General features: G+C 43.1%; 1 protein-coding gene across 5 annotated transcripts in view; it reads right to left on the bottom strand.

The window, feature by feature from the left end:
• Positions 1-15,427, bottom strand: part of NEK11 (NIMA related kinase 11) — a 193,325-nt gene extending 177,898 nt beyond the window's left edge. For all 5 annotated transcript variants that reach the window (XR_008558849.1, XM_054729552.1, XM_028129297.2 and 2 more), the window contains exons 1-2: positions 15,302-15,427; positions 8,998-9,267 (exon numbers count right to left, since the gene is read on the bottom strand). Coding sequence is in view for 4 of the 5 variants with exons in the window: in XM_054729552.1 (XP_054585527.1) it covers positions 8,998-9,167 (170 nt within the window). In the remaining variant the exon portion in view is untranslated. The remainder of the gene's footprint in view (positions 1-8,997; positions 9,268-15,301) is intronic.
• Positions 15,428-15,480: the final 53 nt, after the last annotated feature.

The following is a 15,480-nucleotide window of genomic DNA, read 5'->3' as shown; positions in this document are numbered from 1 at the left end:
CCACAAATCTTCCTCAAATCTCCCCTGGGGAAGGCAGGTAGAGCTGCCTGGTTTTTTAAGGGTTTCTCCAAATCCAAACTAATAGGAAATTAGGAACATCAATCAAACTCTCGTTAAAATGCTGAGTGCCTATCACATATGGGAGAAGCTGAGAAAACTGGCACCCAAACACATTCTAATTAAAGTTTCAATATCCCCAATTTTCCACTCTTAGAAATTTGGCAACCTAGAACATAGGACAAGAGTATCAACTTACACTTTAACCTTCTTTCCTCACTTGCTCAGTAAAGGTCATAGGAAACAAAGCCTATAGTTTTTCTCTGAACTAAAAACAAGATTGGCCTGAATCCAAAGGTTAAAAAGCAACATAGCCCTGGCTGGTTTGGATCAGTGGATAGAGCGTTGGCCTGCGGACTGAAGGGCCCCGGGTTCGATTCCGGTTAAGAGCACATGTCCGGGTTGCGGGCTCAATTCCCCAGTACGGGGTGTGCAGAAGGCAGCCAATCAATGATTCTCTCTCATTGATGTTTCTCTCTCCCTCTCCCTTTCTCTCTGAAATCAATAAAAAAAATATATTTTTTTAAAAAGCAGCATAGAGCTTAAACTATAAAATTTCACAATGATTATCACTAGTAACTGCAAAATCAACCAGTTTAGCAATCTTGGAGGTTTTCATATATCACACATTTCCTAAACACATTTATTAAGATATCAAAACACTTGATAAATTTTGACTTATGAATATGCCCATGAGACCATCTCCACAATCATGATAACAAGCATGCCCATTATTCCCAAAAGTCCCCTCACACCCAGGGTTTTCTTTTTTCTTTACATCATAATTTTATTTTTTATTATTTTTAATACTAGAGGCCTGGTGCACAAAATTTGTGCACTCGGGGGGGGGGGGGTCCCTCAGCCCGGCCTGTGCCCTCTTGCAGTCCAGGAGCCCTCGGGGGATGTCTGACTGATGGCTTAGGCCCGCTCCCCTGGATATCCTTAGTGCTGCCACAGAGGCAGGAGAAGCTCCCTAAGCCAGCATTGAACATCCTTAGTGCTGCCTTGGAGGTGGGAGAGGCTCTGCCACTGCTGCTGTGCTAGCCAGCTGTGAGCCCTGCTTCTGGCTGAGTGGTCCTCCCCCTCTACCAGGGGCATCTCCTGCATTGAGCGTCTGCCTCCTGGTGGTCAATGCGCATCATAGCAACCAGTCTTCTGCTGTTCGGTCGATTTGTACATTAGCCTTTTATTATACAAGATTGTTATTTATTTATTACTAGAGGCCCGGTGCATGAAATTCATGCACGGAGGGGGTTGTCCCTCAGCCCAGCCTGTACCCTCTCCAATCTGGGACCCCTCAAGGGATGTCTGACTGCCCTCTCACAATCCAGGACTGCTGGCTCCCAACTGCTTGCCTGCCTGCCTTCCTGATTGCCCCTAACCGCTTGTGCCTGCCAGCCTGATCACCCCCTAACCACTCTGCTGCCAGCCTGTTTGCCCCCAACTTCCCTCCTCTGCCGGCCTGGTTACCCCTAACTGCCCTCTCCTGCAGGGTTGATCACCTCCAACTGCCCTCCCTTGCAGGCCTGGTCCTTCTCAACTGCCCTCCCTTGAAGGCTGGATGCCACCCAACTGCCCTCTCCTGCTGGCCATCTTGTGGTGGCCATCTTGTGTCCACATGGGGGCAGGATCTTTGACCACATGGGGGCAGCTATATTGTGTGTTGCAGTGATGATCAATCTGCATAGTACTCTTTTATTAGATAGGATAGAGGCCTGGTACAGGGGTGGGGGCCAGCTGGTTTGCCCTGAAGGGTGTCCCGGATCAGGTGGGGGTTCTCTTGGGGTGTGGGGCGGCCTGAGTGAGGGGCCTGTGGTGGTTTGCAGGCGGGCCACAACCCCTGGCAATGCAAGTGGAGGCCCTGGTATCTGGAATTTATTTTCCTTCTACAATTGAAACTTTGTAGCCTGGAGCAGAGCCAAGCCTGGGGCTCCCTCTGAGGCTGGCAGCCATTTGTGTTGGGGTTATAATTGAAACTTTGTTGCCTTAAGCGGGTGGGCCTGGCCAGGGTGTACAGAAAGCTTTGCTTCCCCTGTTGCCGGCAGCAACCCTTGCCTGCTCTCTCAAGCTCCATTCTGCCGCCATTTGTTTGAATTTGTTTACCTTCTATAATTGAAACTTTGTAGCTTGAGTGGAGGCTTAGGCCTGCAATGGCTGGCAGAAAGCGTGGCTTCCTCTGTTACCTAGGAAACCTTGCTCTCTGTGGCTGTAGCCATCTTGGTTTGGGTTAATTTGCATACTCGCTCTGATTGGATGGTGGGTGTGGCTTGTGGGCGTGGCTTGTGGGTGTGTCGGAGGTATGGTCAATTTGCATATTTGTCTATTATTAGATAGGACACTTTTTATTGTTGATAGAATTACAAATATCTCCCATTTCCTCTCCCCCCCCCTCCAGTCACTACCCTATTGCCTGTGTCCATGGGCTATGCATACCTATATACATAAAAGCCTAAGCGACCGTTATGACCAGATGACCGGCCGGTAGCTATGACGCGCACTGACCACCAATGGACAGACGCTCAATGCAGGAGCTGCCCCCTGGTGGTCAGTGCATTCCCACAGCCAACATCTGGTGGCTGGCCAACCTCCCACGGTCCTTCCCGCCCCCAACCCCCAGCGGGCCAGCCCCAATTGGCCCCGATCACCAGCCAGGCCGAGGGACCCCACCTGTGCATAAATTCGTGCACCTGGCCTCTAGTAAGTATATAAATTCTTTGATTTATTTCTTCTCATCCCCCCACAGGGTTTGCTTTTTCCATGACTAAAACTTTGGGTGGGTTTTTCACATAACGATGAAATAACAGCAGTCCTGTACAAGTAAGTATGTTCTACAGCATGTGAAAGATTTCATAATTGTTCATTCATACTTAGGAGTATCTGGTAATAGGGGCTATGAAAGCAGCTGAGAAATAATGAGTGATTGTGTTTTTTTATAAACTATGGACCAGACATTCAATTTTACAGTATTTTAAAGCAATGAAGGTCCTATATAATATTGTTTATTTTTAATCCTACATAAAATTATTTATACAATGAACAATTAATGTAGTATACAAGCTCTTTTTAGAACTCTTTTGTGTCAACTATTTCTATTTAACATATAAATATAAGTTTATAAATCACTAGTTCTAAAACGAAGCTTAGAAATAATTAACTGAGAAATTAATGGTAATATAAGGATTGTTGCTTTTCTCCCCTGTTGACCTTCAATTCATGTACATCACCATAAGTTTACTATTTAGACATGTATGCTATTTAGACATGTATGCCATAGCAACCAAACTTTTTCCCCCAGTAAAATCAGCTCAAGAGTAATAACATGAGCCAGAACTAATTTTAATGTGAGAGTTTTCTCCTTCCTGCTTCTTCTACGTTGAAGTTATAGGTGTATCCAATTCCAAGTTATATAAAAACTAGAGGTCCAGTGCACGCAATTTGTGCACTGGTAGGGTCCCTAGCGGCTGTTGGCTGCCGGTGGGGCCTCCCTCCCTTCCCCTGGCCAGCCCCGCCCCCTGGTCAAACTCCCAGATGAACTCCTGGTAGAGGGGACAATTTGCATACTACACTTTTATCACATAGGACTAGAGGCCCAGCCCATGATTAAATCGTGCACGTGTAGGGTCCCCTAGGCCTAGCCTGCCATCAGGGCCCTGTCCGCCACCCCGCAACACCTTGCACGCGCCACGGACACTGCCGGCGCACCCCACGATGCTCCGCTGACACTGCTGGCACCCCGTGATGCTCCACCATCACTGCCAGCACCCCGCGACGCTCCACCTACGCAGCTGGCACCCCGGGGGGTAAGATGGGAGCAGAGCCCATGAGGTGCTCTAGCACCTCCTGGTGACCGGTTGTTTGGTCGTTCCGCCGTTATGGCGTGACGACCACAGGCCTTTTATGATATAGACAGATGATGCCACAATTCAAATTTTCAGTTCAAAATCATTATAGAGGTGGGAGCTAGCCAAAATCTGCTCACACCTACTCCTGGGTCAATGCATATGTCAAAAAAGGAACCTGGTCATTTCAGAATGAAAGGACTGAGAGAGAAGATGCTTCCCTCGCTGATCCTGTGGGAGTAAATGGTGATAGAGAACTCCCTGCTGTGTGCCAGGCAGAGTGCTGGGCTGTTTGACCCGCCAAAAACTATTGGTGGGAAAAGTCTCCCAAGAAGGCTGCTTGAACAGAACCAAGAACAAGAAGGGTTCGTTACAGATTACACTTCATAGTGTCATGCTTACTTTGGGGTCAGGAAATTAAAGTTAGTTCCCCAAAATATTCTGACATCAACCATTACAAATCCTGAATTTGGTTATTGATGTTCCTCTGCAGTCTATTAAAAATTAGCTCAGGCCCTAGATAGTTTGGCTCAGTGGATAGAGCATCGGCCTGCAGACTGAAAGGTCCTGGGTTTGATTCCGGTCACAGGCACATGCCTGGGTTTCGGGCTCAACCCCCAGTAGGGGGCATGCAGGAGGCAGCCAATCAATGGTTCTCTCTTATCATTGATGTTTCTATCTCTTCCTCTCCCTTCCTTTCAGAAAATCAATTAAAAAAAAGATATTTTTTAAAAGTTAGCTCAGTCTTTGCTATAATACATCTTACCAAAAAAGTCTTTTTTGGGGGGAGGGGAGAGGGTGGGCTTTAACTATACTGCAACCATAAAGTTTTGTTCTTACATATTACACACTCATCCTTTAAGTGTTTTGTTTTATTTACTGAATAAATGAGACAAAATAATCTTTAAAATAATAGGCTTACACAAATCTTGTGTTTTTAAAATGTGGGGTAGTCAGCAATGACAAAGAGACCAGCATACCCAATTACATTTTTAAAATTATTACTTACTAAAATTGCTTAGATATTCCCCATCTCATACATTTAAATGACAAATTATATTCCTTATTTCCTGGGGGTATATTATTCAGTGTTAGCAAAACCATTAGGTTCCCTACTCACAAATCCACCCAAACAATACATCAGAATAACAGAGTGGGATAAATAAAGAATTTAAACTGCTAGTCTGAAAATCTAATAACTATATTATAGTGATTTGTCTAAACTCCTTTCCTGTCAACAATCCATCTGTTTTAAATAAATCACTTTTGTTTTCTTTCAAACAATAGTAATAATTTTAAAGCATTTTTTAAAAGACTTTTGCATGCTACTGACTTCTTTCTAAATGCTTGTTGGTGATTCAGTGTTCAAAGCTGGCTTTTATTGGCCCCCTGCCCAAGCCACGATGAAACTGAGGATTTCCCTGCATCCTACGCATCCCAAAATACTTCATTTTTTTAATCATTTCTCATCTGTAAATATTAAAAACCAGATAAAAAGCCCATAGCTTCTTTTATGCTAATATATGCAGCAAAGCAGCCTCGGGAAAATGTAAATTATTTGCTCCAGAATATCAATTTCATTACCACGATCTAGATAAGTCAAAGTACCTGTGCACACCATTGCAGTTTCTTCTTTTTCCCTTTCATCTCCCAAACCTTAAATGTTATAAGATGGCCATAAGCTCAGAGGTTGACCTTATCCCAGACAGGGAGCTGGCAAAGCCCAAAGTGAAGTACAAGTTCAAATTTATACTTTTCAGGTTTACCTAGGAGGAGCCTAAGCACAAGATCTTGCAGAACACAAGCTATTTTAAGAGAGATTTTAATATTCTTTCATATTATAATCCCTCTTAAAAGATTGAAGATTTTCAGGAAAAGAGACCTTATCACTATAATGAAACACTGAAGAAAACTCTTTTCTGAAACAGCAAAATGGAAAGAAATTGTTAGTTTCCTCCAAATTGCTTTCATAACCCTCTACCATATAGACCACTGAATCTTATTAAGTTAACTCAGCCCACTCGATCACCCGATTTACCCTTCACAGATACCCACTGGAGAGAATTCCTGGTCATAATATAGAAATAATAGCTTTAATAAGTGTACACAGACGGGGCTCAAGGTTGGATGCACTAAATCTACTGATGTTCTGCTTGCAACTCAAAACTCAAAGTAAGGATACGTTAAAATGATTACATAAATCACACAGAAAATCCATGAATAGGTGTTAGTAGGTGCAATACACAAACACTAGCTTTGCTGAAGGCTATCGGCTATTAAATAGAAATTACTGTCACATTCTGAGTCACTGAAAGCTTATTTCAAATATAAAATCCATGCATTCCAGTAAGAACTATTACTCATTTTCAATTGTTTGACAATGTCAGACTACTATAATCAATGTATTAATTCTCTAAGAAGAAATAATGTCCTTTTTTATAAATAGTGAAAATGTACTCATGAAGGGAAGCTTTTTGGTTCATTTCTTACAGTATGAAAACCAATTTCTCAATGTGTCAGAAATAAACTTGAAATGGATGAAGTTCTTTTTTTTTTTTTTCTAATTACAACTGAGAATCTCAGCAAATGTGGCCATAATTCATAACTGGCTCAATATGCTCCAGTTGAAAGACCCAGAATGCCCATCACTTCTTAGTGATTGGAGCTTGGTTCTTCATTAATTAGATTAAAAATTTTTTTTAAATAAATTTTGGACAGATTAATAAAAACATAAAATTATGAACTAGCATTAGAACTACCTTTCCTCACACACATTATACCAGAGTTTCTATAATTACGAAAGAAAATATTCCCAAATATTGTTTTATAAATTTCATGATGCAGAATAAAATAAAGGAAAAAGCTCTATCCCATTCTCTGCTCATTTTAAGTTTAATTTTATTCTACTGTGATAACTAAAACAGAAATGCCAAAAAGAAAACTGTCCTCAAATATAAATTAATCAAGTGTAATGGCTGTAGAGCCTTTTTATTTGCATAGCTAAAACAGAAAGTCAATAAAAATGTAAAGGAATGTGGTAATTACCTTGTAATTAAAATTCACAAATTCACAGTATATGAAAAATGTCAGTGGTAGAATGGTGCCCCCAAGTGGCATAATGATAAAATTGCAGTGCACTGATGGAAAAGTTAGAAACACTGTATAACTGTTCCATTTTGTCAAGTTCTTTGATTAATCTATAAGTACATATATGGACCTATATTTCACAAAGACTAGTAACAAGTATCCTACAGACCATCTTAGACTCATGGCCTACCTAAGTCACTCCTATAATAAGTAATACCAAGAGATAGTGTGGTATGTAAAAGTATGATGCCCTTTCCTTATTATCTCAAAAGGTTAGGGGTGTGTCTGCAAACAATAAGAGGAGTGTCAGATCTACTCTGACCTATTAAGGGAACAGCATTCATAAAATTATAAAAATGTAAAAAAAAGAATTAATTTTTCTAGCCATATCTAACATTAACCTGTGCTTATGGCCTAATGTGTAAAACAGAATTTAAAACCTTACCCAACTAAATTGCTCGAGAATGGGTGGTGCTAATTAATGTGCTTTGCTCACAAACTAAAGGTTCAACTGCCAACACTCTAGGGAAAGAATCTAAAAAAAAGGTGAGTTTAGCCTTAGCTAGTTTGGCTCAGTGGATAGACCATCGGCCTGCAGACTGAAGGGTCCCAGGGTTGATTTCTGTCAAGAACACGTACCTAGGTTTCAGGCTCAATCCCTGGCCCTGGTTGGAGTGTGTGGGGGAGGTAACCAATCAGTGTTTCTCTCTATCTCTCCCCCTCCCTTCCACTCTCTCTAAAAAAAAAAAAAAAAAATCAATGGAAAAATAGCCTCAGGTGAGAATTAATATATATGTTATGTTATACAGCTAAAAAAGTTAACATTCTGAGGAGAAATTTCTTTTGGGAGTTATAGAGCTACAAAAGAATACAGAATTTTTATAATCTCTAGAAAGTTCCTTGAAGAAGTTATCAAAATTGCATGCTTGACATCAGATTTCTTCGACAGATTTTTCTCTCTTAAAAGTGGAATGCAAAAGAAAAACTTCTGTTTAATAGAGTGCTCTAATTATAAGTTATTGGGTGATGATTAGATTATGTTTTATTAGGCATCCTTTAATTATTTCTTAACTTGAATTGTTTATAAGATGAATCTCAAACTGTTACTGAGTGATAATTATATGTAAGACAATATATCTATATTTTAGTTATATTTTATTGATTTTTTTGTGTGTGTGTTTTTTTATTGATCTGAGAGATGAGAAAGGAGAGGGAGAGGGAGAGGGAGAGAAACATCAGTGATCAGAGAGAATCACCAATGGGCTGCCTCCTGCTCGCCCCACACTGGGGATGGAGCCTGCCACCTGGGCATGTGCCCTGACCAGGAATCAAACCCATGACCTTTGGGTTTATGGGCCAACGCTCAACCACTGAGCCACGCCAGCCAGGCTATATTTTATTGATTTTAGAGAGGAAGGGAGAGTGAGAGGGAGAAACATCGATCGGCCGACCTCTCCATGCATGGGACAAAGCTCAACCAACTAAGCTACACTGTCCAAGGCAAAATAGGCTAATTTTAGATGGGAACCCATGTTTGGTTTAAATATCCAATTTGAGGGATGTCTAACTACAGACTTTTAAAAACCCCATAGAAAAAAAGGCAAAGAATATTAATGCCATAGTTCCTTTAGCACACCCTAGTCACCTCAAAAGTGAATTTCCATTTATTTACATTTCATAACATTTGTAAAACTCAGTCATCATAAACAATTCTATCATTCAAGAAGTCCCAATCAAGTTAAATTGAAGCCATTTGTAATTGAGAGCCTGGAATGCATAAAAATCTTATTTTCACATAATCTATCTCATTTCCCTTCTCTAAGTCATTTGGGTACTTTACTCACCTGCTGAAATGCCTTTTAAAATCTTAACTGAAGACACCATTCAAGGAGCTTTTCTATCTCTTCCTAAATTCTTTAATGTAAAGAGTGAAGAGTACTCTATATTTTTAATCAGCTAAAAGTTGCACATACGGGCATCCAAGTCAAGATGTGCAGGAAGCATTTTTACTTACAATTCCTCCCCTCGTTTGGCTTTCTTGTCTAAAACCAGGTAGACGGTTCCAAAGCTTCCACTGCCAAGCTTCCATTGCAGCACATACCTTCTTGCAACCAAGGCCTTTGGATAAGTGGGAACGGCCCTTGATCCACTCACATACTTGGCAGCCTCTTGGAATTTCAGCATTGCTCCAAAGGTGAGAGAACTGGTTTTTTGGTTTACAGAAACTTAACATTCAAGTCTCCGAGGAGATGGTCGAATTCTTCCAAGTTGCGCCAGTCAATGCCTTAAAGATGGAAAGTCCAGGGGTCAGGTCTAAAGGACGTTAAACTATTCCCAGCATAAAGTGTACGTTTTTGGCAGTGACACCTGCACCTTGATTAGTGGACTGAACGGCACCATGTTGGTTAACGTTAACAACTTGAAAGAAAAATCTTACAAGGTGGAAACACTGACGATTCCAACAGAAGACAGTCTTTTATAGGAAGAGAGCCTTCCCCCGGGCATTCACATTTGGCAAAACTGAGTTACACTCAAATTCCCCCAAAGTTCTGAAGTGTATATGTATTTTCCGATCAACAATCTGTCTAAGATATATACTTCCCACTTACATTTTTAAAAACACTCAAATATAAGAACATTATCATTTCCTTAAATCTACACTTTTGCATCAGCCTTTTTGTCAGTCTTTCTTCCGACCATATGTCTATTTTGATGAACAAATATGGAGTTAAGATTAAACCAGAAATGAGCATGGTGCTGGTTTCTTTAGACTTTTTCACTTCTGTGGACTTTAAACCATAGTATTTGCATTTCTTAAAATAGATATGAAAAGCGATGAGGATTCAGAATGAAATTTTTCCCATCCTAAGCAAATTCTGATGCAGTTTCTAAAGTTTCAGTTATACACACTAGACAGAGAGTAATCTCCTTGGATTGGAAACAAGAAGTGTCACAAAAGTAGTTCAGCCATGGCCGGTGTGCTCAGTGGTTAGAGTGTCCGCCTGGGCACATAATGGTCTCAGGTTCTATTTCCGGTCAAGGTTATATACATGGGTTGCAGGTTTGATCCCCGGACAGGGTGCTGGCGGCAACCAATCGATGTGTCTCTCTCACATTGATGTTTCTCTTTCTCTCCTTCCTTCCCTTCCTACCTTCCACTCTAAAAATTAATAGGGAAAAAAATCCTTGGATGAGGATAAGAATTTTTTAGAAAGCAGTTCAAACCTAACATTGTATTTTAATATTAGCTTAATATAAACATGCTACAGAGAGGTAAAGAAAGAAAAGAAAGAAAGAAGGAAGGAAGGTTAGGAGGGGAGGGAAAGGGGAGGGAGGGAGGGAAGAAAAAAATAGATAGAAACCAAGTCACCTCAGTGGCTATGTGCTCATGACAATACTAAGACAGTATTAGCACAAGTTGGAACTTCAGAGCTGAGGCTGATACCTCAAAATCCCTGAATGAATAAAAAATTAAGTGGGATTATCAAGATCACAGAAAGTATTAGTAAAATCTACTGCTGAAAAAAACAACTGGAGAGCAGGCCTCCAAATGTGTCTTTTATTTGCTTCCTCTGCTAGCATCAAGGGCTTTCTGGTCAAAGTAAGCCGTTAAAATAATGTGCAGACTCATAGCTTTTCAACTGAAAAAGACCCTCAGGACGAACCACTCGGTAATTCTCCTCACTATAAAGACGAGATGAAAGCCTCGTGTTCGGCAATGGACAGAACAGCTCTGAGAAGTCCATTTTCCCAGCGGCTCCTCATTGTAAAGGAGCGTTTCGTTGGGGTGTACTACCCCTGGCCTCTCCTGTTTGCACATGCTTTCTGAACTAGGGTGTTGTAAGTTTTTTCTGTAGCTTAAAGCAAATGGCCTACACCTGCAGAAGCAAGATAAGGTACACCACCCAACCCACTCGGTCCCTTCCCTCTACCTGGCCCAGTTGTGCACCCACCAGATAGCCGGCCATCTTCCAAGGGCGGCCTGCTGTTTAGGCAGCTAGCACAGCTGGCTGATGCAACCCTGACCCAGTCCCTATCTAGGAGAACATAAACACCCCCTCGGTGCTGACACAGACAGGTCTCAGCCCGCTGTGAGAGAATGTGATAGAATTTCTTAAACTCTCACAACATCTCTTGGTCTGCCTCCTGTGGGCCCGGACCCAACACATTTAAACCCAGCCGTGTCTAAACAGCCTGGCTCAGGCCACAGCGTTACTTTGGGACTAGGTTCCCTCTGGCCCAAACTCACAGACTCGGCCCTGCTGCTCCCTTCCCAGGCCACCATTAGGCCATGGATTACATTCGTGTCTTCCATGTAACCATAGAGCTACTTGGTTCTTGAGAATGTACCACACGGTCCAGATTCTAGAACTATCTGTTCACTTGTCAAGGTACCCTGGCCCCCACCTCAAAAGGTTGTGGATAAGAAGATGGCAGGGGAGGCAAACGCCGGCACTCGCCGCCTCCCACAACCACACAAAATTACAACGAAAATACAGAACCACCATCACCCAGAACCGCTGGAAAGCTGGCTGAATGGAAGTCCTACAACTAAAGAAGTAAAGAAGAAAGCACGCTGAGACTGGGAGGAGGTGCAGAGATGCCGAACGGGCTGGGCCGGCACCCAAGTGTGCTGCTTTTCTAATCGGGAGGGAGATTGCCTCTATGGAGGCCGCCCGAAGGGGCAATGGGTCCCAGCCCCACACCAGCCCCCCAGCCCAGGGTCCCAGAGCTGGGAAAAGAAGCCCCTATGGGCAGTAAGAACTATGGGCTGTAAAAACCAGTGCTCACTGGGGCTCAGTGACACAGAGGCTGCTGGAGACCCAGCTGTTCCTCTTTAAAGGCCGGCACCATGAACTGAACTTACAAGGTCTCGCTTCCTCTGGGCTCCAGCACCAGGGTGAGGCTCTGGGGGACACAGACACATACCAGGAGGAACTGGAATGCCTGGCATCGGGACAGGAACTAGGGAGCAGCTTTCTCCCAGACAAAGGTGATCACAGGGGTCATTGTTCCTATGCTGCCACAGGTCACTGGGCTGACGGGCAGCCATTTCTGTTTGCTCCACCTTGGTAATTCACTAAGTCTCCGCCTAGTCCAATTTATAATCCCATCAAAGCTGTGTGCAGCAGCTTTTGCATATGAATGGCCGGTCCTTGCTTAGGTTAAAATCTCAAACAAGCTGCAGTTGGGTCAGAGATCCACAAACCTATCAATAAAAGGCCTGTTAACGTAAAAACCATTGAAACCTGTAAAGAATTTTGTGTGTTTATTTGAGCCAAATTATCGACATATGCCAGGAAACAGAACCTCAACAAACTGAGATAATGCTCTGGAGAATGGCGGGTTACATCTGTATTTATACATTGCAACCAAAGGAGAGGGATGTAGGTGGGTTACATGAAATCCATTGGTGAGAGACTAGAGAGGCAGGAGAAAGCAAAGCAGGGAAACCCCTGGGATTGGATAAAAAGTAAAATGATAAACACATACTTAGGTGGGTGCAGGAACAAATAACAGCCCAGGCACATTAGGTTGTGCCCCAAGGGGTCCAAAAAAAGGGAAGTTACAAGTTACCCAGACATTTCAAGGGTATGTTATTTCAGATGCAAAAAGACAGATAGGCTCAGTTAAGGTAAAGGTTGACCTTGTCAGTAAAGATACTGGTTTAGGATGTAACTATCCACCATAACTGCTTTTAGTTAAAGTTTAATTTCAGACCATCCTTTGTGGTTACTTTAGGTCTCTGAGTTTGCAAGACTGCCACGCAGGCCTTCCCTGAGCTTGTCAGGTTAGCATGTGGCCCCATTTGTCCACAGGCCCAAGACCCGGCACCAGCACCAGCCTGCCTTACTTCATAGCTGGACCTCATCTGGGCACTTCTAAACCCAATACAAAGAGGAGGAATCTGCAGATCTCTCTGTAGCTCCTGCTGGGTGGCCCCAGGCAGTGGCTGACTTTGCACCTCCCTGGAGACCCAAGGGCCAGTGAACCCAATGGTCAGTGTAAGTCCATACCAGATTACAACTCTACACACCCATAAGCGACACACTCAAGGGGCAGACTCAGTGAGCGCCAAAGCCCCACTGAAGCAAGTCCTGCTCCATAGGGGTGTTTCCTGCACAGGAGCTCTCCCACTGTAGTTGCAGCTGGTCCTCACAGCCAATTGGCCTGGAGGTCAATTCCTGCCAGTGACACTAACAGCAAACAAGTCTCAACTACAAGACTGTGCTCACACACAGCCCACAAAAGGGGTGTACCCAGAGCTCCCAGCTCAGGTGACTGGGGAGACTGAACCACTGGGTCCTATAGGACACATACTATACAAGGCCACTCTATCAACTCAAGGAGACATAGCAGCTCTATCCAATACATAGAAAAAAACACAGGGAAGCAGCCAAAATGTGAAGACAAAGAAAGATGTTACTGATGAGAGAAATGGAAGAAAGCAAACTACTGGATATAGAGTTCAAAACCACGGTTATAAAGGTATTACTCAAGAATCTCCTAGAAACCTCCAAAAAATGGAAAAGGACCAGTCAGAAATCAAGCATACACTGACTGAAATAAAGAATAATATACAGGGATTCAACAGTAGAGTAGAGGATTCTGAGAATCAAATCAATGATTTGAAATATGAGGAAGCAAAAAACACCCAGAAGAGCGCGCACACACACACACACACAACACGCAAAAATTTGAAGATAGTGTAAGAAGCCTCTGGGACAACTTCAAGCGTACCAACATTTGCATTATGGGGGTGCCAGAAGAAGAGAGAGAGCAAGATATTGAAAACCTATTTGAAGAAATAATGACAGAAAACTTCCCCTACCTAGTGAAAGAAATAGACTTACACCGTAAGTCCAGGAAGCACAAAGAGTCCCAAACAAGAGGAAGCCAAAGAGGCCCACACCAAGACACATCGTAATTAAAATGCCAAGGGCTAAAGACAAAGAGAGAATCTTAAAAGCAGCAAGAGGAAAGCAGTTAGTTACCTACAAGGGAATGCCCATACAACTGTCAGCTGATTTCTCAACAGAAACTATGCAAGCCAGAATGGCAAGAAATATTCAAAGTGATGAAGAGCAAAGACTTATAACCAAGATTACTCTACCCAGCAAATCTATCATTTAGAATTAAAGGTCAGATAAAGAGCTTCACAGACAAGAAAAAGCTAAAGGAGTTCACCACCACCAAACCAGTATTATATGAAATGCTGAAGGGTATTCTTTAAGAAGAGGAAGAAGAAAAAGAAAAAACATATGAACAACAAAATGGCAACAAAAACATGCCTATCAACAATTGAATCTAAAAATCAAAATAAACAAGAAATCTAATGAACAGAATAAACTGGCGAATCAAACAGCATCAGAGGCATGGAAATGGAACAGACTGACGATTCTCAGAAGGAAGGGGGTGGAGAGGCGGGAAGAGATTAAATAAAGATCTTATATGCATGTATGCATTACCTATGGACACAGACAATAGAGTGGTGAAGACCTGGGGCAAGGCAGGAACTGGGTGAAAGGGGGCAATGGGTGGGGGAGAGGGTCATCTGTAATAATCTCAACAATAAAGTTTTTTGTTTTTTTTTTTTTTAAAGAGGGTTGAGAGGTTAAAAAAATGGTTGTGGACGAACTTGAGAGCCTGGAACACACCTTCTTTACCTTTGTATCCTGGGTGCCTGGCACATAGTAAGTGTTCAATAAACTTTGTGAGGGCAAATAAGTGTCCAGCAGAACCACAGCCGTGGGGGTAGGAGTGTTTAGGGGGAGGAGAGAACATTGACAAAGTTGGATGGGAACTGTGAGAAAGGTGAAAGATTACCACCCTGTGCAGACTGACACTTGGAAGTGGAGCTGATCTGGCCGCCGGCAAAAGACAACAGAAGTGTTTTATCGTGAGTCGAAGCCAAGGTGTTCTCTTCCCGGTAATGAGAAATGAGAGAAAAGCAGACTGGACACCCGATTCTGCTAAAGCAGGAATCCCATTGTAAAGGTACACCTAACCTTAGGGTAAAACCAACATAACTGCCTCAACTTTTCTTAAATTTTCGTCTTCGCAAGTGGGTTAACCTTTTGCACTCGGATGTCGAGTGTGACTCGACACGGTTAGCATGAGAATAAAGGAATCGAGAAAAAAGCAAGCGAGTGCAAATGGTTTTAATATACATCGAGTGGGCGCTAACACTTCTTCTCAGGAGAGTGGAGCAGATCCGGGAGGTGTGCAGTCCGGGGGCAAGTGAGGCGGCGGAACGCTTGGAAGTCCAGAGATGCGGACCCCGACCGGGCAGCCTGAAACCATCACCTTTCGCATACCTTTCCGGGTCGGGCGGGGGAGCGGCAGCGCCTGGGTATCCACTGGGTGCCGCCTGGAACTGGGACCTACGACGGGCAGACCCGCAGGAAACCACCTCAGCGCCAGGGCCACCTCGGGCCGCGAGTGTTGGCTCCGTTGTCAGGGAGACGGCGCGGAGCATGCTGGGAAGTCGGGGAGG

The sequence above is a fragment of the Eptesicus fuscus genome, chromosome 18, assembly GCF_027574615.1.
Source record: "Eptesicus fuscus isolate TK198812 chromosome 18, DD_ASM_mEF_20220401, whole genome shotgun sequence".
Taxonomy (NCBI): Eukaryota; Metazoa; Chordata; class Mammalia; order Chiroptera; family Vespertilionidae; genus Eptesicus; species Eptesicus fuscus.
Note: the sequence above shows the minus strand (reverse complement) of the source record. Positions and strands in the feature narration are given on the sequence as shown.